General features: G+C 38.1%; 2 protein-coding genes across 7 annotated transcripts in view; one reads left to right on the forward strand and one right to left on the reverse strand.

The window, feature by feature from the left end:
- The window catches only part of LOC134670912 (SWI/SNF-related matrix-associated actin-dependent regulator of chromatin subfamily E member 1-like), a 382,337-nt gene that overhangs the window by 199,728 nt on the left and 158,582 nt on the right, over positions 1-24,027 (forward strand). The gene's annotated exons all lie outside the window — the stretch shown is intronic.
- LOC134670477 (uncharacterized) lies at positions 6,918-9,179 on the reverse strand. Its single transcript, XM_063528303.1, has one exon. It carries the CDS (start codon positions 9,177-9,179, stop codon positions 6,918-6,920), a length of 2,262 nt encoding a protein of 753 aa, XP_063384373.1.

The following is a 24,027-nucleotide window of genomic DNA, read 5'->3' on the forward strand; positions in this document are numbered from 1 at the left end:
AATTTTCTGCATAGTTTTTCTTCCGTTGCTAATCTTTAAGACAAATTCATTCCCTATCAAGACACGTTTTCATACGTGTTTCAGAATTGGTTCAATTTCCTGTTGGTAAGTAATCGGTACGTTGTGAAGTTAAAATATATAGTATCTAAATGTATTCAATGATAAGAATATGAATTCTTATCATATTAAATACAAACCCGTACCGGTTACACTTGTACATACATTAACATAAATAATTTATTGACGCAATAACCAAAAGCGAATTGTCCTTCGTCAGCAGTATGATAAGAGTTATCACATACTTATTTCAGGTAAATCCAGTTTACGCGCACACTAAATATTGGGTTGCTAGTTAATTAGCGCTGGCTTCCTCGACAACGTATCAACATTGCGATACAGCGAGGAAATGCCGCCAGCATCCTTGGTACAATGCCTCAAGGGCCTATTTTAGATTTAAGCTAGTTATTCATTTAGTATTTGTATTGTACCTCTGTATATTTAATTAGGTACCTATGTAATTATAATTAAGTAAATGAGTTTGTTTTCCGTAACTGAAAGCCTCGTTAGGTTATCTGATTTACAAGGACCTGTTTAAATTAATACAATCATGAAAAAACCAAATACTAGTACTGATTAGTAGTAATTAGTCCGACAGATGTTTTAAATTAAACAAAAATAGGCTCTTGTTAGCATCATTTTGATGCACTTCTTTTTATGTTGAAGACCTATAATACTTTATTAACATATTGAATCTTCAAATAATATTAGTTTGTTGTTTGTTTGTTTAATAGTTTATTATTTAGGTACAGCCAATACGCTGGACAATCAAAAAGTAGCATAATATAACATACCTATAATGTGATATTTCGTATTTAAACATGGTAAATATTATTGGCAAAAGATAATATGAAAAAAATATTTACTACAGAAAGGAACACCTTAATGTGATATCTTCAGAGGTTAACAGTTCGAATTCCAATATATTCGTGTTTCCTCGATAGAATTTGGGCCATACTTGTTTGTCACTATCGTCTTACCAGGGCTTTAAATACCGTTAAAAAGTTGGTATCGTTACCACGAGGTGACAGATTTAACGTTAAGTTGTAACTAACGTTAGACCAGGTACCGTTAGTTATACTACTCTTTACCGGTAATAAAATGGTAACGTTAGCAGCTGTCAATTTGAGCTAACGTTAAGTCAAAGGTATCGATACACCATTTTTAACGTTAGTTGGTAACGTTAACAGCTGCTTATTACCCGTTTGATTAACTGATAGATGTCATCATCGTTGACAATCGAGCGAATATTCATTCACTCTCAAGCTCAAGCAGAGATGGGCATTTCGTAATTGATTCCTGATTCTACGATTACTCGAAATTACTTTGTAATCTGATCACTTGAATCAGGAATCATCTTTTCTAATATTACAATTACTACTAATTGGAATCAATGTCGATTCCTCACTACAGGAATGTATTAATTGATTTCTTTCAGATTACATTTCGTACTACTACTATCAAAAGTACATTTCGACTGTAAATATGTATAGATGTTGTTGATGTTGGCTTACTAGATATAAATGCACCTTATTTGAATCAGGTGTGCAGATTTCGAAAATGACCATTTTGGAGTCCAAGATGCCTGCCGTGTGCTTTGACATAAAAGTCATCATGGGTGTCGTTTTATAGGTTTTAGAGAGTGATACGAAGCCGGTAAGATCTTTTCGCGGCTAGGCATGTATAGTGCTTTTCTGAAACATTGTAGTGTATAAAAAATAATTAGATTCTAAAGTGTGTTGTAGTGAATAAAAAATAATAAGGTTTTATATGTTTAAATAATTAATGGGAGAAATAATGCCTCGGATAAGATCCGCAGTAAAACATTGGACTATTGGAGTACAAGGGTCCTCTTGTTATTCTAACCTGGTTAATGGGAACTTGGTAGGATATTGAAAAGATAAAACCAAATATCTGACATGCAATTTAATATACTCCGGTAACTACTTACAAGGCACTCCGCTTTAGGGCGGGCGCTACTCAAAATACAATCTGTTTTTATAAACCGTTGGCGGTTATGGGGTGACACCATAGTAAACCTTAATCTACGATCGCGAGACGGGCGAAACGCGGAGTTTTGGCCAAAACCTAAAACGAAAGTCTAGTGCACTCACGGATACCGGGTGTAGCTTTCATCCTGGAACTTAGCGTAGCAGACAGATCAACGTAGATCAGCGGCGGGCGTTCATCGAGCCCCAGCTGGGACAAGCTAAGGCGAGAACAACCCGCGGCGCTCGGACTTTCACGGGAAGGACCCGCACGAAGACACCTCGGAGTCGTTGGACGGCAGCATAGCCATCCGACACACGGCCTGCAAGTCTAGGCCGCGTCCTACGGCGTAGAGGCAGCGCCAGCATGACGCTCAGCAAAATCGGGGACGCGCAACAGCGCGCCAGGGAACACGATCACCAACCGTGCTCATGTCCATCGGCGACACGGGACGCACTAAGTAAATCACGCGCACAATTCACGCACAGCGATATACGCACTTTACAAATCGGTCTCCCACCAGCCGGACCAGGCGGCGGAAGGAGACGAGGCAATTCCTCTTAATCTTTAATTAGAAACCATCTACATCCTAGCGTATTCCCATTCCAAGTTCAAGTCCAGTGACAGTTCGAAATAATCCCCTACCGCACGTTGCGTTTCGATTCACATCGACACATTAAACGTCAAACCAACTTAAATCCTTTCCAAATCAAATGATTCTCGAAAAATATGAATGCTCATTAATACTTATAATATTTTAAGTGGTTAATAATAATTACTAATAATTATATTTTTTATTACTGTTTTCTACATTGTTTCATTCAGAATATCTTCCTTCCGATGCGGTAACTAAACGCGTAACTTATTTTCTGACAGTTCACCTGTCAAAAATCTCAACTCATTAACACCTCCAAAATTGCAATTTATGTTTCATAAAAATTCCGAAAATGATTCTAAAATACGAATTAAATTAGGATGTGACCTACTTGGGCAGTTAGAGTAGACCACGAGGATCGTTTTGATATGCATGAAGCCAGGTTTGGTCCAGCAATCTCTGCACAATCTGGGTGACAAGTTCCGTTCGAGTGGCATGCTCTTTGGACTTGTCTCCTCGAAGCCAGTTAGCCAGGAGGCAAGATATGTTAATCAACCTACAGCTGAGAAGGTACATTACAGCTTTACATAAGTGTCATACTCTGGTGTATGTTATTCTGTCCAAAATGCGACACTAATGTTGTACAGGTCACATTGTATGAGAAAGTACATGTTTGGTATAGGAAATTATGTAGCATCGCTACAACATGCAATGAAATAATAATGATGTCCTTAAAATATTACTATAATATGTCCTAATGTGATAGGTTGTTCATGTTCAGTGCGTGTGGTTCTAAAGAGGAACGAAAATTTTATTATTTTCGCGTGACGACGCACGGTTTAGGAGATCCAGCCCTATTTAAAGATTTTTCTTTAATTTTTTTTCTTCTTTTTATTCGTTTTTTTCTTTTCTTGTGTTTTTTAAATGTTATTAAGGGGTTTCCTAAAGGGGTTTTCCGTTGTTTTTGCGCTACGACGTACGGTTTAGGATATTTTAGGAGATACACAGCATTATAAAGTATGTTTTTGTTTTTATTTTTCTTTTTTGTTTTTTTTTTTAATATTAATTATGTTAGGTTTCTTACAGGGGAACGAACATTTTATTATTTTTGCGCTACGACTCACGGTTTAGGACATACAGACCTATAAATATTTTTTTGCTTTTGTTTTTTATTCCTATTTTTGTGATTTTAAAATATTACTTAGGAGTTTCCGAAAAGGGAACGAAAATTTGATTATTTTTGCGCTACGACGTACGGTTTAAGAGATACAGACCTATAAATATTTTTTTTGCTTTTTATTTCCTATTTTTGTGATTTTTAAATATTACTTACGAGTGTCTTAAAGGGGAACGAAAATGAGCATTATAAAGTTTTTTTGTTAATTTTTTTATTTACGATTAGGGGTTTCATACAGAGAAACGAATATCTTATTATCTTTGCGCTACGACACACGGTTTAGGAGATACATCGCTATTCATATCTTTTTGCTTTTTTTCCTATTTTTGTGATTTTTAAATATTATTTAGGGGTTTTCTAAAGGGTGACGAAAATTTGAATATTTTTGGGCTACTTCGTACGGTTTAGGAGATACAGCATTATAAAGTTTTGTCGTTATTTTTTTTATTACCAAGTAGGGGTTTCTTACAGGGGAACGAACATTTTATTATTTTTGCGTTACGACGCACGGTTTAGGAGATACATACCTATAAATATTTTTCTTGCTTGTTTTCTTTTTCTTTATTTCTTCTTTTTTTGTGTTTTTTAGATATTACTTTGGGGTTTCCTAAAGGGAAACAAAAATTTGTTTAGTTTTGCGCTAAAATAAATATAGTAAATAAATTAATAAAAAAATTATGCAGCGTCGTGATTTGAACCCAGAATTATTGTCACTAGCTAATTTTTTTTCAAAACAGATGTAGTGGGTGCCACAAGCACATGACAATCAACGTCTGAAAGAATCTGTTGGTTCTAAGTAGGGGTAGGGGGTAGGGGTACTTGTGAGTTCAAAAGCTGCCCCCTCCAAAATAACTAAAAAAATCCAATTCTTGTTTGTAAAACAGCACGACTACTTCTTTTTTCAAACAAAAGGTATGCCGGGTAAAATACCGGTGTCAAAATTGCCACGGCTATTTTATTGCATGTGCCGCCCGCAAACCATTATTATCTTAATCTACACGTGCATTTCCATGAACTTCGTACGAAATAAAAAAACCGGGCAAGTGCAAGTCGGACTCGCGCACGAAGGGTTCCGTACTATAATGCAAAAAAAAACGGTCACCCATCCAAGTACTGACCACTCCCGACGTTGCTTAGCTTTGGTCAAAAATCACGTTTGTTGTATGGGAGCCCCATTTAAATCTTTATTTTATTCTGTTTTTAGTATTTGTTGTTATAGCGGCAACAGAAATACATCATCTGTGAAAATTTCAACTGTCTAGCTATCACGGTTCGTGAGATACAGCCTGGTGACAGACGGACGGACGGACGGACATCGAAGTCTTAGTAAGTCTAAATAACATGTGAATAAAATGCAACTTTGCTATCAGTTTTCGAAGTGCAAATTAAGACTTTCCGAGCTGGTGTGGTGAAAAAATTAAAGATATCTTATTGATACGGTTTAACTACTAAAACTTTTTTGTAGTAGAAGAATTGCATTGTGAGACTTGCATCTTTTTACAATGTTTTTGATGGAATCATTTTTACAAACAAGCAATGACATCAATAAACAGGTGTCTCATTTAATATAATCCGACTAAATTACATTTCAGTAACACCTCCATATTTCACAAAATAAATCAAGACATTATCCAACCTATATAATCTTGACGTATTTTATATCAAAGACGCCTGTACCTAATATAAACCGACCAAGTAACGAATTAGCTATACCATCATATTTAACAAACAAAATTATGACGTTTTTCAACCTCCTTATTTTGGCAAATACATATATTACGACACAGCCGGGTGGTATTCAATCTGTCCAATCTCGGTCCAATGTGTATTCGCGTCTCACATTTTGCATAGTGAGAGAGGGAGACGCAATGCATATTAGACAAAGATCTTAAACAAGTAGAATACACCTCTTTCATTTGATAAACATGAAAAATAATGACAAAAGACTATGAACTCTAACTACTAGAATTAAAATTGAGTTTTACTAACGTACATAATTATCTTTAATGTATTTTGACTGATTTAAATTTGACAGAAGCCCTACCCTATTTATGCTCAATAAGGTCTACTGGCCTTAAAATTGTATATGAAATTACAAGCAAATATCAGCTTAATGAACCATAGTGTTAACGTTAGTTGGGTAACGTTAGTTTATAATGGGAATTGGGTAACGTTAAGAAGCCCTGCAATAAAAAGTAGATTTACCGGTAAAATTAACGTTAACTAGCTAACGTTATAGTAATGTTAAGTTACCAAGTATCGTTACCATTTACTACCGGTAATAAGGTATATTTATGATTTTAACGTTAAGTAACGTTACTTTATAATGTGAATTGGTAACGTTAACAAGCCCTGCGTCTTACAAAAACCTACTAACCTACTTAAAATTCAGAAGGAAGGTGTTTTGTTTTTCATTTTCCATAATTATGACCCTTAAGGTGACAATCCATTTCCAACAACAGCTGCACTACTATTCATTTTAATATGGAAATTGACAATGACAGCGACGCGTTCAGTACCGGTAGTGCAGGTGCAGTTAGAAATGGAATGTTACCATTATATAAAAGTCAGTACCTAGTAATTTAAAATTACTTATACAAAATGCGTAATTACTTATACAAAATCAATATTTATATTATTATGCATAGCAACTACTACAGTTTCTTTATTGTTTTGAAGTTCATTGGTGACGCGTTGATAACGGGTGAATTATTTATACAATATATTACATTACGTCGCAGATAGTGGGCGTTCAATGACAAACACTTGCTTTGTTAATAATAAAGAAGACAGACAAGTAAAGTAGAGGGAATTTCGATAGCTAAAAGTGGAAGATAATCAATAAACCAGGCAGTCGACTAGTTGTGATGGGTTTATTTTGCGAACTGACGTACAAAAATATAAACAGTCAAAATAACATTAGAATTTAAATATGGAATTAAAAAAGAACTTAAGACTAGACATAGATAATAGTGTAAACGTATCAAAACCTATTTACATATACACCCTTAACATCCCACCCCCTTGTGTGCGAAAGCACACAAAACTAGCCAGACTAGATATAAACTGAGACTTTATGCCTCTAATCTGACCAATTTTTTAGAAGGTCGACGAAGGATTCCACCTGATGTGGCTACGTCCACCACCCTGACCACTCCGTCTCTGCCAGGGAATGTAGCAACGACGCGGCCGCGTGGCCAGGTTCCTCGGGGTAGGTTCTGGTCTACAATGATGACTAAGTCGCCAACAGTCAAGTCGTGCTCTCTGTTCTCCGCTATCTGGCGAGGTTGCATGGTTGGCAGCAAAATCGTAGACCTCGTGCTGATAAAATTCTCGTAACATTCGGTCTGCACCAACAAAACATGTACCGTTGTCAGAATATACTGTATTGGGAGTTCCTCTTCTAGCAATAAACCGTCGCAGGCTCATTATTGCGGAGTCAGCAGAAAGGGAATGTACAAGCTCCAGGTGAACGGCTCTGGATGTCATGCAGGTGTACAGGGCCACATAACGTTTCTCTTGTCTTCGACCGATCTTGGTATTTAACGGGCCGAAATAATCCAAGCCAGTGTACGTGAATGGGCGGCGGTGGTGGGCAAGCCGCTGAGGAGGAAGGTTACCGGTCATCGGATTCATTGGCTTTGCTCTTTTGATGCGACAGAACAAACATTTGCTGGTGACGCTTCGAACAGTACTGCGCAGATGAAGAAGCCAATATTTTTGTTGAACCTCATTGACCACCATTTCATTGTTTGCATGTCCAGCCTTGCGATGGTAGAAATTGACCAATAAGCGCACTACTGGGTGTCGTCCATCGAGAATGATTGGAAACTTGATCTCGGAACCGACGTCTTGTACAGCAACGATTCTGCCAGCTAGGTGCAACAAGTTGTCTGGCCCCATTCTGGGAGAAAGCTTCGCTAGGCGACTACTCTTTGGTATCAATTCTCCACGTTCTATTATTGGGATTTCGTCACTAAATGATTCAGACTGTACTTTCTTCAGGACGTGCCTTTCTGCGGCTTCCATAAGTTCCGCTGTCAGGGGGATTAGAGTGGTGGACGTAGGTGTATTCGTACGTTGACGAAGCCTAACATCGGTGCTAGGAGCAACGCGACCTACGCGATCTAAAGCCGAGCGAAATTTAGACGCAGCTTGCAAAACGCGAGCAGTAGCACGAAGTAATCGTAGCCAGTCACTAAAACGACTGAAATCCGCGGTAATTGTCAGATGACCAACCACAAGTCCAGAAGTCTGCTTCCGCTCTTCCTGGACTATAGGCTGACCAGCTGGTTCAACAGGCCAATTCTCCGGAGGATCGAGGAGGAACGAGGGACCTGTAAACCATCGGTGGTTTGGATTAAGATGAAGCGGCTTAATCCTAGTAGCATCGTCCGCAACGTTCAAATCAGTTGGGACCCATTTCCAATCTTGCACGCGCGTATTTTCTGTAATTTCTCCTACACGATGGGCCACAAAGGGTTTGTACGTTCGTGCGTCACTTCTGAGCCAACCGAGGACAGTTCTTGAATCTGTCCACAGGAAAGTTCGTAAAGGTTTTTTCTTATGAAATTCCTTAATAGTGACAGCAAGGCGAGAAGCTATCAAAGCGCCCTGCAATTCTAGGCGAGGAATTGAAGTGGGCTTCAAAGGTGAGACTCTCGTCTTACTGGTGATGAGTGCGAGCTTGACTGTACCATCTGCATACAATAAGCGCCAATAAGCGACGGTGGCAAAGGCAAGCTCGCTTGCGTCCGCGAAAATGTGTAACTCCCTGTGTAGAGGTTCTCCATTCAGCTTGGCGTACCATCGTGGAATCCTAATTGTAGATACGTCAGACAGTTCCTTAAACCACTCGTTCCACTTTAAAATCTGTGATGGTGGAAATGGTGTGTCCCAGTCAATATTGGATCTCCACGCCTCCTGAAGTAGTATACGCCCTTTGACCACTATTGGGCCCAACAAACCTAGTGGGTCGTATACTTTCATGAGGTGGGACAACACTTTGCGTTTATTAAAACTGCCCTGTAGTATGAGACCTTCTAAACCGGTCCTAAATCCGATAGTGTCTGATATAGGATCCCATGAAACACCTAAGGCTCTGACGCTACTTGACTCACTACCAAGTGACATCTCACTAGGCTGGGCGGCGCGCAGTTCAGTCGGTACAAGACGCAATGCTCCTTGATCGTTAGAAATCCAGCCACACATTTCGAAACATGCGTTACGATGAATAGTCACAACATCGGATGCCATCTGTGCAGCTTCGTCCACATCGTCCAGGCTATCCAGGAAATCGTCCATGTAGGAGCTATGGATACTTGCGTTGGCTGCCGCTGGATAGGAATCTTGGTGAGACATAGCGTTTTTATGTTTAATGTACAACGCAGTAAAAGGACTGGACGATGCTCCAAAAATGACAGCTGTCATCCGATATTCTTTTAGAGGCGTTGTTTCCCTTGACTGAACGTCGCGCCATAAAAAACGTAGTGCGTCACGATCTTGTTCACGGATTTTTATTTGAGGAAACATTTCCTTAATATCAGCTGTTATGGCAACAGCGCCCTCTCTGAACCGAAATAAAATACCTAATAAATTTTCTAAAAGATCAGGTCCTTGAAGCAGCAACGAATTTAATGAAACACCCTGATTAGTCGCGGCTGCGTCGTGGACAACACGAAGTTTACGTTTTTGTGGATGGTACACGCCAAAATGAGGCAAATACCACCTTATTCTTGCGTTAATGTCACTTTGGTTAGGTTCAGAATCGGTTTTTAATTTATTTTTATTGTTGTACACACTTGACAGCTCAATGTCAAAATTTGTTTCTGCTTTATTCGGACTGACTGTACTAGGTTGTAAGTTATCAGATACGGTGTGAATTTTATTTGGATAATCGCTTAAATTGGTATCGCGTTTGAGATCAATGCTTGTGTTGACGCTTTTAGTGATAAGATGATTATAATAAGTGCCGGGATTGCACTCTTCAGCGTAATTTTTAGCAATCATGTTATCAATAAACTTTTTATACGCGTCAGCGAAGGCGGGCTCACGAATCATTCGCCTTTCGAGGCTTAGAAATCTTGATAAAGCTTGTGGGTAGCTATCGGGAACACACTGTATGTTGTCACGCCACGGAAGACCTACTTCATATCTACCGGTCGGTAAGCGTGTGGTGGTAGCATCAAGAATCTCGACGGCACGGGAGTCTAGCTTGCTAAATAGAGTCTCGCGCTTAGAGATACCGAGCGAGTCGAGTTTGTATTGCTCCTTTATCAGTGACTCCAGGCGTTCATTTTCAGAAGGTTCAGTGCGGTATAACTGACAATGGTTGACGAACTCGACTGGCTTGGTTTTGCTACTCGTTGGTCCATACAAAGTCCACCCAAGCAAAGTGCGACAAGCGGCGGGCTCGTTACGTCTGCCTTCACAAACCTCGCGACATATTGACAGATGCCAATGCTCAGCACCAATAAGTACGGTTGGTGTAGCGTCAGCATATGTCAAGTATTCGGCTAGGTCTTTTAAGTGAGCATAAGATTCAATGGTCTCTCTAGATAGAGTTTGTTCGTTCAAGCCTAACGATTGTACAGCCTTAGCACGATTTACCAAATGGATGTCAGATTCATATTTACCTCTTATGTAAAAGTCAACGTACCTTACCTTTGTAGTTGTTTGTAAACCCATGATACCATTGACAGTTATGATCTCTTCAGGCCCTATTAAACCTATGCGAGCAGCCACTTTACAATCGATCATAGTCGCAGTACTGCCATCATCGAGAAACGCGAAGGTTTCATAGCTGCCATTTGGCCCTGACAGTGTCACTGGTAAAACCTTCAACATTGTAATATTTGAACATATTCCATTAGACGTTTTATGTTGGTTACACGATATACCTATATTAGACACAGTCACATTATTGTCTGACACCTTATTTTCTGCTGGCGAGGAACTCGACGTATGCTGGGTATCACTTTCAGCCGCAGCAACGCAAATGTTGTTATTAATCCGTGTATCGGGTGTAGACGGTGATCTAAATGTATCCTGCCTGCCGTGCAAAAGAGGGTTGTGTCGAAAAGTACAACCATCGACCCCGCAAGGGTTGCTTTTGCACAATTTCCATAGGTGTGAGTTGTCTTTTAGACATTTATAACAAACTTTGTGTTCACGCAACCAACGCCACCTATCGTCAACAGATAACGACGTAAATTCAGTACATTTTTTTATATTGTGGGATTTTTTACAATAAACACACTCTATCTTACCAATCGTTTTATTTTTGTCATGAGTGACGGAATGTATATTTTCACGTTTAAATGGTTTATTCATTGGAAAATGTACTCGTGATTGTTGCGGTATAGACATAGAAAGCCCTACTTCTGGCGATAAAGCGAATTTAATATAGCGTTCGTGTTCGCGTGTTAGAAAGTCAGATAAAAGTTCTAACTTTGACTTAAGATGGTTTGACGTTTCTGACAAATCTGACGCATAATCAGACCATCTCATTTTCATTAAAGGGTTAAATTTTCCTAGAATATTATGAAACAGCTCCGGCGATTGTAAATATTCTCGTAGGCCGAGTAATTTTATAGTAGATAAAGAATTGCGTACCTTATTAGCGAAAATACCTATCTCCTTTAGGTCAGGCCCGAGCCGAGGCAGCGTTTTCAAAATCTGGACTTCGCCGAAGACAATCATTTCGGGACAAGCAAATGTACGTTCGAGTGCTGCCATGATATCTTCGGAAGCTGCCGCGGTGTTGAGTAAAGAGGCGACGGCCTCCCGGGCGGGCCCGCGGAGTGCGTTATATAGACGCGCCGTATTTTCTGCGGGGGAATAAGAAGTTTTAGTACTATCAAATAAGTACTTAAATTGAAGCCATTGTGACGAGTTGCCATAGAAAGTTGGAAGCTCAATTTTAGCTTTTCTTGGCACGTCTCGTGCGGCGAGCGCTTTAGCTGCGGCAGCCGTATCGGCAATAGCTTGTAAAAGCGTGGCAGAGCCGGTTATTGGCTCGGTTTGATCTTGACGGCGGCACTCTTCATTTACATGATCATTGTTAAAATCAATCAGTGTATTATCGTGGCCGTTTTGACGTTTGACGTCTTCACGCAATAAAGGTGAATTAATACGGTTATTTACTACATTACACTCTACAGTAGGTTCTGGCCGTAAATTTATAGGGGGATCGGCGGTCATGGTGGTAACTACCGCTATATGTGGCGGAATAGTTACACCCACTTCGGCCCGTGTGTCTACGGGTTGCCTTTCCTGATTTACGTCACGAACCCAAGATGCTGTACGAGAATATGCATTACTAACCGTGTGATTGGAACGCTCCTCGGCTTCTAAGGCGGCTATTTTCGCTTCAAGTTCAAGCTGTTCTACCTGTTTAACCTGCTCAAGGAGTTTCCGTTCGCGTTGAAAGAGCTCTTGTTCCCTTTCTATGCTCTTGCGGGCCAAGTGGGCCTCCGCGGTCAATCGTCGTGCCCTAATCGTGGCCGATGATCGCGTAGAGCCCGAAGCGCGAGACCTGCAACTGAGGGGAACATTAACTTGTTCGGCGCTGGTGCCGGTTGTGAGGCACTCGCGAGACGTCCCGGGGATTTGCGGGTCGGAAGCCGCGGGTGGTACGGTGGCGTCGGCCGCACCGTGATCCAACTTTTTGGACTGGCCGAGCCTACCCGTGGCAGGGGTACCCGTTTCCGAGCGCGTCATTTTAGCGCTTTTAGCCGACTGCTTGGTTTTAGATCGCAAGATCATAAGTGAGGAAGAAGGACCAAAATAAAGAAGACAGACAAGTAAAGTAGAGGGAATTTCGATAGCTAAAAGTGGAAGATAATCAATAAACCAGGCAGTCGACTAGTTGTGATGGGTTTATTTTGCGAACTGACGTACAAAAATATAAACAGTCAAAATAACATTAGAATTTAAATATGGAATTAAAAAAGAACTTAAGACTAGACATAGATAATAGTGTAAACGTATCAAAACCTATTTACATATACACCCTTAACAAATAAATATACGTATTATATGGAGAATATGGAAATTAACTTGTTGCTCAATTTTATTACAGCTCCGATGGGTTTTTAATGTTTTATAGTTAATATAAAGTAATAGCTATGTATGTATTTAATCAAGATGTGCCTATGTTTTAATTTCGTGACAAGTCATGTCTTATAAATATGATAGATTCAAAAATTACATACAATATGGAATCCAAATGTTCTAAACCTATTGGCAGCTTAACTCGGCCAGGTATATTTCTAAAATGATAAATCCATTTTCCAGAACGAATTTTATGGAAATAAACTTATTCAGTCAATAGTCAAACTTCCTCGTTCCATTGTTTTTTTCTCAGTAAAGAAATAACTTAAAAAAATACTTTTAAATGTTTAGTAAAGTTAATTTCAAATTCTATATTAGGTCTCTACACTGACTCTGATGATGCATTATATACGAAGAGAAATGTATTTCAAAATAAGTAGGACTGTTAGTAGTATATGAAAATTGTGTAAGAGTCAAACACATATTTCAGAAAAGGTCACATCTCGTCGGCCTATGTCGCAAACCTATTAGAAACTCCTCCGGGGGAGTTACGAGGTTTTTTTTTTTTAATTTATTATTTAATAGGACCTTTATACATTCGTACATATCGGCCCTGTTACGAGGTTTGCGACTATAAATATTGTTACCCAAGGTAGCAATTACTAATTTCCTTGAAATGGAGTTACGAGGTTTGCGATTTAATCTGTGGCCAAAACATCTAAAGTTGACATCATGTTTTTCTTATTTGAGTCTCAAGTAGTTACTGAAAAAATGTATCCCGCCTGTAAGAGTGCAATTCAAAAATTTTCACCAAGTAAGATGCAAACGAGTTAAGGAAGACTCACGTTAGACCGGACCGGAGCTTCCGGCGCTTCCTTTTCTATGGAAAGCACCAAATGATCACCGATCATCCGTCATAGAAAATGTCGAACGCCTCGGCCCAGGTCCGGCCCGGTCTAGCGTGAGTCATCCTTTAAGCATGATAGACCTGTATGACCCTTAAAGAAGGAAGGAATCAAGTTGCCCTTACCTATGTGAAGTCAACATTGTGTGAATATGTGATATATTAAGTCTACTTAGTCCCCCTAGTCAGGAGCATGCAGCCAGCTCATGGCCTGAAGATTTTCTCACCTTTGCGATATCTACAAGAAAGATTAAAGAAAAAACATACAATAAAATGTGTATGACCCGTAAAGAAGGAAGGAAGCAGGTTGTCCTTACCTATGTGGTGTCGACATTGTGTGAATGTGTGATACATTAAGTCTACTTAGTACCCCTCGTCAGGATCATGCAGCCAGCTCGTGGCCTGAAGATTTTCTCACCTTTGCGACATCTACAAGAAAGATTAAGGAAAAAACATACAAAAAAATGTGTATGACCCGTGAAGAAAGAAGGAAGCAGGTTGTCCTTACCTATGTGGTGTCGACATTGTGTGAATGTGTGATACATTAAGTCTACTTAGTACCCCTCGTCAGGATCATGCAGCCAGCTCGTGGCCTGAAGATTTTCTCACCTTTGCGACATCTACAAGAAAGATTAAGGAAAAAACATACAAAAAAATGTGTATGACCCGTGAAGAAAGAAGGAAGCAGGTTGTCCTTACCTATGTGGTGTCGACATTGTGTGAATGTGTGATACATTAAGTCTACTTAGTACCCCTCGTCAGGATCATGCAGCCAGCTCGTGGCCTGAAGATTTTCTCACTTTTGCGACATCTACAAGAAAGATTAAGGAAAAAGCATACAATAAAATGTGTATGACCCGTAAAGAAGGAAGGTAGCAGGTTGTCCTTACCTATGTGGTGTCGACATTGTGTGAATGTGTGATACATTAACTATACTTAGTACCCCTCGTCAGGAGCATGCAGCCAGCTCATGGCCTGAGGATGATAATTAGATAGCAATGACATGTAAATAGAGATGGTTACGTCTGCAGGAATTGGTTGCGTAAGGTGAGTGCTGTTTTTACGGAAATTCGCATCATGCAGGTTACAGCTACAATGAAGGACGGTAACCTAGAAAAAAACTTTATTTTTAGAGACAAAAGTAGAATATTTTTTCGTTTGCAGAAAAATCCAAAGATTCGCAGTTTCCTTTTTTCTTTGTATTTTTTTTATATTTCTGATCCGATGATGGAGACAGGAGGTGGCCATAGGAGGGTCAAACAGATCACCTTTTTACGTGGGTCAGGGTTAAATAAGAAAATTAACCTTTATAGCCCTTAACTCTTGTGTATGTCTACAGGAAAGAACGTAACACAGTGATCTGTTTGACCCAGGAACTCTGTGATAAACTTCCTAACCAATTTTTTTCCAATACATTAGTGTATATTTTTAATATACCCTCGTTGGTATTAATATTACGCTAGGTACGGTGTTATTTTGTGGTTATAAGAATTCAAGGAGAAGATCTTATAATAGCGACTCTCACCAATTGAACAAACAAGTATGCATTTAATTATCGATAAACATCTTATACTTTCTACAACCAAAACTGTATTCGTAGAATATTCGCATCATCCCCCTTGATTGGTAGATTATCATTAGAGTTAGACCATGGAAAGTCTGCAGCGATTTTGATAGCCCACGAAGTGCAAGTCATAATTTCATAATAACATAGTGTCATAATTTCATAGAAGTTAGACGTTTAAAATAACACTTGCACTGCATGGGCTATCAAAATCGCTGCAGTATTTTCTTAGCACCTTATCACTAAACTATAAAAAAAAGTTAAAACTCCTATACTTATACCTCATGTTAAAATAACTGCCTTTACGAACAAGTGTGATAAAAAGTATTGTAAATAAATCCTACGTAAATTATTAATACCTGTAAGCGCAAAGCTAAAACGTTACAAATATCCATACATTTTGCAACACATGTGACTTTAAGACTTTATACTTGTGTGTAAAGTTTACCATAACGTCACTGCATCACCACAGTGAAGTCATCATCATCATATGTTTGATGAACATATCACGTAATAGACGTGTGAAGTAACACCTACGCTATTATAGCCACAGACATATTTTTAATCAGATTATTCAAACGGTATCTCGCACCAAAGGCCATGCTCTTTTGTTTGGAACACTGATTAATACTTTTACGATTTTCTTATCGATATTATTTACTTTAACGAGACTTAATCGCCCTTAGGCTAATCTTTTTATTACTTTCGAAGACTCGAACTTAGCCTTTCTCCGTCTAGGGGGGCAATGCCGTCCTCGAAACGTCGGAGGTATCTAATTTTAAAGCTATTCTGTTGTTTTTTTATTCTGTGCCTTTTTTTAGTCTAATTTAATGTCGCACCGCTGCTGTCCAATGTCTTCACATTGTTTCCTCCTTTCCTTCCTCCACCTCGTATTCGTTTTCTTCATTCTATGCATATGGTTTTTCATTGTTCTCACGCTTACATAGAGCCGATGTAATGATGCATTTAGTAATTGTAAGATGGACAAAGGAACTCCTGAACGAAAAATAACATACACGTCGAGTTATTAGACATGACAGACATGTAAAAGGCAGTTGTAATCAGCAATAAAGGCACGTTTTTACACTGACTGGTTTTTCTTATAATTGGCTGTGTCTGCGGCATCTATTTCGATATATATCTGCGACTGCGGCCTTTGGTCGAGGCGACCACTAGGTCAGATTTGTTTGTTTACGGTACTAATATAATTGGACGATGTTTACGGAACCAAATCTGCAGTATGGAGCCAATTGGTACCATCGCCCACACTGTTAACTGTACATAGGTGGACCTTATGCCTTTTATAATAGGCCTACAGATGTAAAGTTAGGAGGCTGTTTGTACTATTTAAAGTGTAAATGAGCTGTAATTAATTGCGTAATTTGTTTTTTATTTGTCGTTCAGTTTTTGATAGTAACAACATATAGGACTTCTTCAACTTTATACAAACTTTGTTTAAGGTTTGTTTAGTCAAGGTCGATTTTTATTTAGTTGTAGGTTTTTTTTCTTCAGATTTTGTAAAGTTTTGGGAAGCTTAAAAACTGAATTTGGGTGTAATAAATACGATCCCTAAGTTGTACAGTACGACAGTATGTCAAGTATGACCTACTTATATAATTATTCAGCATGTAATTTTTAGAGCAGCGCACAAAACTTTGTTCACGGTCACTTCGGTCTTGCAAATCGGTTAAATGCGTTTTTCTCAAAGACCGTTTGATGTATTTTAAGCACGCATTGTAAGGGTAAACATTTAGAAAAAAAATTGTTTAGGAGCAAAGACACCTTATAAATATATCTATTTGTACACTTATGTATATAATACTTATAATACGAATTATCAACAGATTATAAGATGATCACTAACCTACTGACTCTACTGAGTACCATTCAGACGCAAATGTCAAAAGTTAAGCCCCGATTACCGCTCACCTTTAGGCGGGTGAGAGCTAAACTTGAAATTAAATATTGATGTTTCGATTAAACTTACCGGGCTGTAGATTGAGCAGGTATGTCTGGGGTAAAACTAGAATAAAAATATGATAGAAAGTAATTAAGTTGGTAACTTATTCACCTCTTCTGTGTGTAAGAATTCTGAGCGAATTCTTAGTCATCTTTTTGCAACTTTTTCAATAACATATTTTTCTGCTCTATACTTACCACAACCGAGGTCTGAACTCACGATTTTTGCCTTCACATACATTATGAAATTTATGAAAAATTGATTGTAAAGTTAAGAATACCGTGTAGTTGTTTTTGGGCTCAAAATTATATCACCGGTAAATGTATTGGAATCTTATTGGAATATATTAAGAAAATACAAGTATGCCTTAACATGTAATTAATGACAAAAACAAATGAATGATTTATAATGGTCACGGTTACGGTCATCATGCATACTTTTAGGTTAGCACAACGTTTGGTCGCTTAGATGTGCTCTTTTAATTTAGATGTAACGTAATATGTAACTTCTATTCAATTTTACTCTTTTCAAATAAATTTAATATTAAAAGCATAATTTTCGGGCTCTCGGCTTATTTGGCTGAGTTAAGTCAACAATGCTGTTATTGTTTAGTCTTTCTGAAAGAACTTCTTGCCGGGTTAGCTACCATTCATTATTTTCTTCATGAATTATGAATGAAGGTTGGTCGGAGGTAGGATATTTGATAAAGGGTGAAACATACCTACCTACTTTGCTTATATAATCAATTAGATCAAAGATTCTATTGAAATTGTAAGCGATATTTCTCCAAAATGTTTATAAGCATTTATAACATTGACCTGAGGTCCATTAAAAGGGCTTGATTATTTCATCAGCATCAACACCAGGCTTCCCTTTCATTTTAGGGCTTTGGGGTTATAGCTTATAGCTTCCACGTATTCTTAATGTGGATTGGGGGACTTCACAAAGTTTGAAGTTATAGGAATTTTTTTCACAATGTTTTTCTTCACTGAAAATTAACTGGTAAAATATGAGTTGATATATAATCAATTGAAATAAGAAACTCATTTATTACATGTTACATTTCATATTTAGATACATGCTAATAAAGTTATATTATTATCTGTATTTCTGTTTTCTTTTGTATTGTCTTCTTTTATTGAGGTGTGCAATAAAGAGTATTTGTATTGTATTGTATTTTTTTACCCTAATTAACCTACATAAGTATTTCCTTTATCTGCTTTCAGAGCCGTCGGAAAAATAAAAACTGGTGTTTTACATTATTAGTAACTTAACTAAAAACGTTGTTACACAAGATGTCAATTAAATAAAACGAGGGCATCAACCATTCACGTTTACGTTTCACAGTGTTTTAATACCTGCATGCACAGACACTGTATTTAGCACTTATTTTTCCTCATAATTCCACACATGATATTGTCCTCTAAGTTATAAAAATACAGCATTATGTTTTCGAGACATACCTCCACGTACAGTCACGTATCACCTTTATCACAGTCTTACCTTAAAGGTCCTATGTGCATACAAGGATCATACTGACATCAGACATTTTCATCTAAAATGGATGAGCGAGTTCACTCAAAGGAGTGAGTCACGTTAAAGAGTGTAAACAAAAGCTGAGGATAAGTTGCGCAAATCTGCAGGTCAAAAGTCTTTTACTTATTTGCATTTTGCATTGGAAGTTTAAAACATGTGTCATTCTTTTTTTATTGTGGGAAGATGATTAAATCGTGTTAAATTTTTGTAGTTAGCAGATCCGTCTGGTAACAAAATTGCGAGATTTATTAAAAAGATGCGTAGAGATGTATAACGAGGATACGGATTAAAGATGACTCACGTTAGACTGGGCCGTGTCCGACCCGGAGCTTCCGGCGCATCGTTTTCTATGGAAAGTATCACGTGATCGCCTGTCATGTCATAGAAAAGTAAGCGGCGGAAACTCCGTCCCGGACACGGCCTGGTCTGTCATCCCTTAATCCCTGCCGCTTCTTTCCGCCATCGCTTTAGATGGCTCGCAGTCCTCAACTGTGCCTTTTTTTCAGAAGAATAACCATAAACGCAATCAAAATATAAAGACTAAGTATAAGGTGACGACGAGGCTTAAATTGGCGAGGCCTATCTAGGCTCAGATCCTTCGAGATCTCTCTACATCTTACTTGTATTCTACTTTGAACTCTATTGCCTATATATATATGGGTGGCTACCAAAAGCAAAGGGAAACTTACGTTGCCGACATTCTCTCGACAGAGATGTTTCTCGAGCAAAACGAGGCAGAATTGGGACACTGGCTTAATAGAGCAACGACTTATCCAATTGTGGCCCTGCGAAGAAAAAGGGTCTTTAGGGCAACTGGCGCTTACTTTATGTAGCTTCGCATTTGTATTGGATCATTGCTAAAAGTGGCTTAAACGCCAATTGCCTTTAGGGCCCCTTTTATACGGTTTACACGAACGAGCCCTAATTTTCAAATTTATCCTACTCTGTATACTAGGTGATTCTGGGGTCGTGGCCTGGAGTGAAAAAAAAACTTACTAAATAAACAACAAAGGGTCCGTCTAAGCTTAGGTAGCCACTCTGCGCCAACATTAATACAAAAAAAGTGTGGTGGTGTCATTATAAACTTCATATTCATTAAAAAAATTACACTTATTATGAAATTCCTTTACTTCGTTAGCTATAAATAGCTTTGTCTGGCTCTATAAAATTATTTAACAAAAAATTGTAATTAAATATGCCAAACAAAAAATTGCTTCTTAATATTTACTAGATTAAAAACCTTCGTACCTTTTCTTCTTTCAGCTAATGGTTTGCATCCACCGCCAGTACTACATTTCGGAAGCTTCTATTAGTCCAGAAGGGACTGTAAGTATATCTGTCATATTTATTGTTAAGATAATATAAGAGCGCGTCAAAATAAGTTTGAACACCTCGCCCGCTTAGCAACTTCTGCTGCTGACTGTACATATATCGTAAAAGAAAATCCTAGTTTCAATACAATTGTTTCGTGACCAATATATTAGCAAGCTCATAGGCAAATTGGCAAGCCTGTGTTTATGGGTAATTGTTACGGTGAAATTGCGGTCATATTCCGCTTCGCAGGTTATACAGGTATGATAATGAACGTGGATTAATTACACCATAAATTATGCCTAATTGTCGACTACGATTCAAATGGAGGCTTTGAGTCGGGGCGCATTTTACTCAATCAAGTCAATGTGGAGTCAATAGAATAATGTTTATATGTTTTATCCCTTTTAATATGTTTTATCCCTTTCTTACAAATACCTACATAAGTCAAAATGACAGATAGGTATGAGAAACGATTAGCTAATTGAAGTTTGCAGCGCATTTATTTATGAATAACCGTAAGTATCTAAGTGTGGGTTTCCCCACCAACAAGCAATGTTGCAATCACATTTATGGATCCACCGTGCACCTTAACAAAACCAAAACGTTTAAACATCAAACAAAACTTCTAACCATTCGGAACCTTATTGCGATGAGATAAGATCTACAGTGGATTAAGTTTGTTTTTGCTTCAGAATCACAATAACCTATAGTCCCATTGACAACAAAACGGTTTGAGATTCCCCGTAAGATGTGACGTTAACTGATTTTTTAATCAGGAAAAATACATATCGTTGTGGATTTTCCTCTTGGTCTCTTGGTGGTCATTTACATTTACCTGGTATTTCAAGAGAGTTTTAAAGATATATAAGATACATGTATATACGGAAAAGCTAAAAGGAAATATTATAACGATATTATTTTTGTGTTTGTTGTTTAGTTTAGTGAAAGTTAGTAAACCAGGGTGAATACTCGTAGTTATTCGATTTTGCCAATGACGAAGCAATAAACATAAATATCTCCCCATCTCCCAAATTTCCCCAATGTAACGTCCCTATTAACCCTATGGAATATCAGACCTTAATACTGTTATGTGTCAGAAAAATTACCGTCAGTCGGTCCCCTCGCTCCGTATTCACATTGCTTACGCGATATCAGTTGCCGTTCAAATAAACCTATTTACGTAATTCAGGGAAAAGGGTTCAGCCACAATAATTTGTCCATAAAATTTATAATTCATTGCTTCTCCAGCTGTACATGTGTCTACCTGAGATTTTCATCAAATGCGGACAACATACATACGGTATAATAGACCGTTAGCGTCCTTTAACGTCTAGAGCAATGAGATTATACACTTTGCCCGTAGCGGCAAATATATTAGATACTCACTGCGGCAGATTATGCCGTGGCATGATTTGCGACATTTTCGGCAAATCGCCGGCAGCGGCAGGACCACAAAGTGTACAAATGGCTTGCGCTTTCGATCGGAATGGTTCCATCGCTGGCGGTTCTAGACTGTTCTTGGTCCGTGTTTTGACCGGAGGCCAATCATCGCATTATACGATTACAGGTCGTGCGCAAACACCCTTCAAATATAACAACAACAACCTTAGTAGATATTTGTCCACAATGTTAACTCACAATTCGTAACCTTATTGTCAAGATTTTCCAATGGTCAACACCATTAATAAAATTAGGTACGGTTTATGCAAGAGAAACTCACGTTTTTACTACTGTTTTTAGTTTTTGCTGCCTCTTTCATTAGGATTAAGGTGACGTTCGGATTGCCACTGCAGCTGCATTAGGTACCATCGCTCACACTCTTAAGGGGCCCACTGATTACCAGTCCGCCGGCCGATATCGGCCTGTCAGTTAAACGTAAAAGGTGACAGTTCCTAACAACTGACAGGTTGATATCGTCCGGCGAAATGATAATCTATGGGCCTCTTTAACTGTCGATCGGTTGACCTTATGCCTTTTGTACACAGTTGTTGTTGTTGTTTTTGTGTTGTGTTAAAAGTTAAGATTGCTGTTTGTACTTTTGCGACATTACTGCTACGGCGTTGATGTCGCCGCTGTATCTGTCAATAAAACGAATGATATTTGACGCCGCGTTACTGCCGCGATTATGACGTTCCGTCACTCATTTTATCAAGGAAATGGGACAACACAGTGACAACGTCCGTGTCTAGGCCGCAGCAGTGACGTCGTAACAATAGATAATGCAGCTGCAGTTGTCATCCGAACGTCAGCTGTCGGTAAACAGATGGTCAAATTATCGCCTAAATTAAGTGTCTGTAATATTGAAATAAAATAATACCATACAGTTATTTCAATATTTATTTTCCGTCACAGGGTTTATTCATCAATGCAGTTGTAAGAAGGATATGATGCTATTAGATCAAGATAAGTGGTTGTGTTGGTCGGCGATAAACGATTTAGATATTATCTAGTTACGCCTAGATCTGCTTGCGCTAACTAGTTATTTAGACTAGCTGGAATACTAAGGTAAGGTCAGACTTAAGTACCTAGCACGCCTCATTAGCCTTGACTCAAAGATTTTCATTGTTTAATTATTAATATGTATAACGATAACATCGTTTTCTTAGTATATACTAACATACCTGCAATACATAGATAAGTATATAGAAATAACAGATGGCTTGCCTGGTACCATAATAGGTGAAAATGTAAAGGTATTGATATATCCCTGCAATTGTTTACCACCGTTCCAAGTTCGCTACCTTCTCATAATGTAGCTTTTGGGCTAAAGGCTCCATAATTAGTGTGGGTATTACTCATACTAATTATGGAGTTTACCCATTGGGTAAAGAGGTATGTTCGTGACGGCGATTTATCGTAACTAAGACCGAATCTGTGACACGATAGTCCTAGATTAATCCATGCTTGCATAGCGGCTGGGAGTGCTCAATCGCGTCCGTCCAAACGGTCTGTTTACCGCAAACAGCCGTAAACATAGGCAAACAAACGTAAACATAGGCAAACAGACGTAAACATAGGCAAACAGGGTACCTAATGGAGTAGTGTTTGTCCGAGCGACGAGCCGGTGCCAAATTACCAATGACTTTGTTGTAGTTAAAGCCCGACAAAGATTTAAGAAATTGATAAGGTAATTAATTAATTTAATTATCATTTATTCAAGGACCAACTGAGATTATTTTTGTTAGTACTTACGACTATGACTTATAAAATATAGATCATAATACTAATGATCTTACTATACACTTACTATACTATACTATACATACTTACTATACAATGTCAGAGATAAATAACTTAATTGAAATTAAAAAGAAATGAAATTAAATCAAAATATAATATTATAATAACGACTTGATTGAATGAAAATAAATATTAGAGCATTAAATTATAAATTAAAGTTAGTTGTATTTTATAGATAAGCTAGTTTGTTTTTATTTTTAATATTTGCATCTGCCTTATTTAAAGTTAAATAAATGATTATACCTACAAAAAAAAATGTGTGAACTTGGTGAAAAAAAAAAAAGAAAGATATTATTAAAATCTTAAGAAAAATAACTATTATATAGGTACCTATACAATATTTTTAGGTGGTCTACTTACGATAACGTCTCTTACCTTAAGAGGACCGTGGGCGATAAATAACCACTGTTCACCTGACAGCCACTTCTCCATTATGAAAGCGAACACAACTGTATTTTCCACTTATTTTCACAGAGGAAAATTCCTGCCAATTCTCATGTGGAGGTACTTTATCTTGATAAGACGGGGGCGTTCACCCCTGAACCCTGAATGTTACGAACGATTGCGTGACAATTGTTTAGGTACCTATATAGAAGTTAAATATCTAAATAGGTATAGAATTTGAGAGTATTTGTGC

Source organism: Cydia fagiglandana, chromosome 14 (genome assembly GCF_963556715.1).
Source record: "Cydia fagiglandana chromosome 14, ilCydFagi1.1, whole genome shotgun sequence".
Taxonomy (NCBI): domain Eukaryota; kingdom Metazoa; phylum Arthropoda; class Insecta; order Lepidoptera; family Tortricidae; genus Cydia; species Cydia fagiglandana.

Excerpts from the sequence above, each read along its gene's own strand:
- LOC134670477 (XM_063528303.1), bottom strand. The coding sequence starts at position 9,179 with ATGTCTCACCAAGATTCCTATCCAGCGGCAGCCAACGCAAGTATCCAT.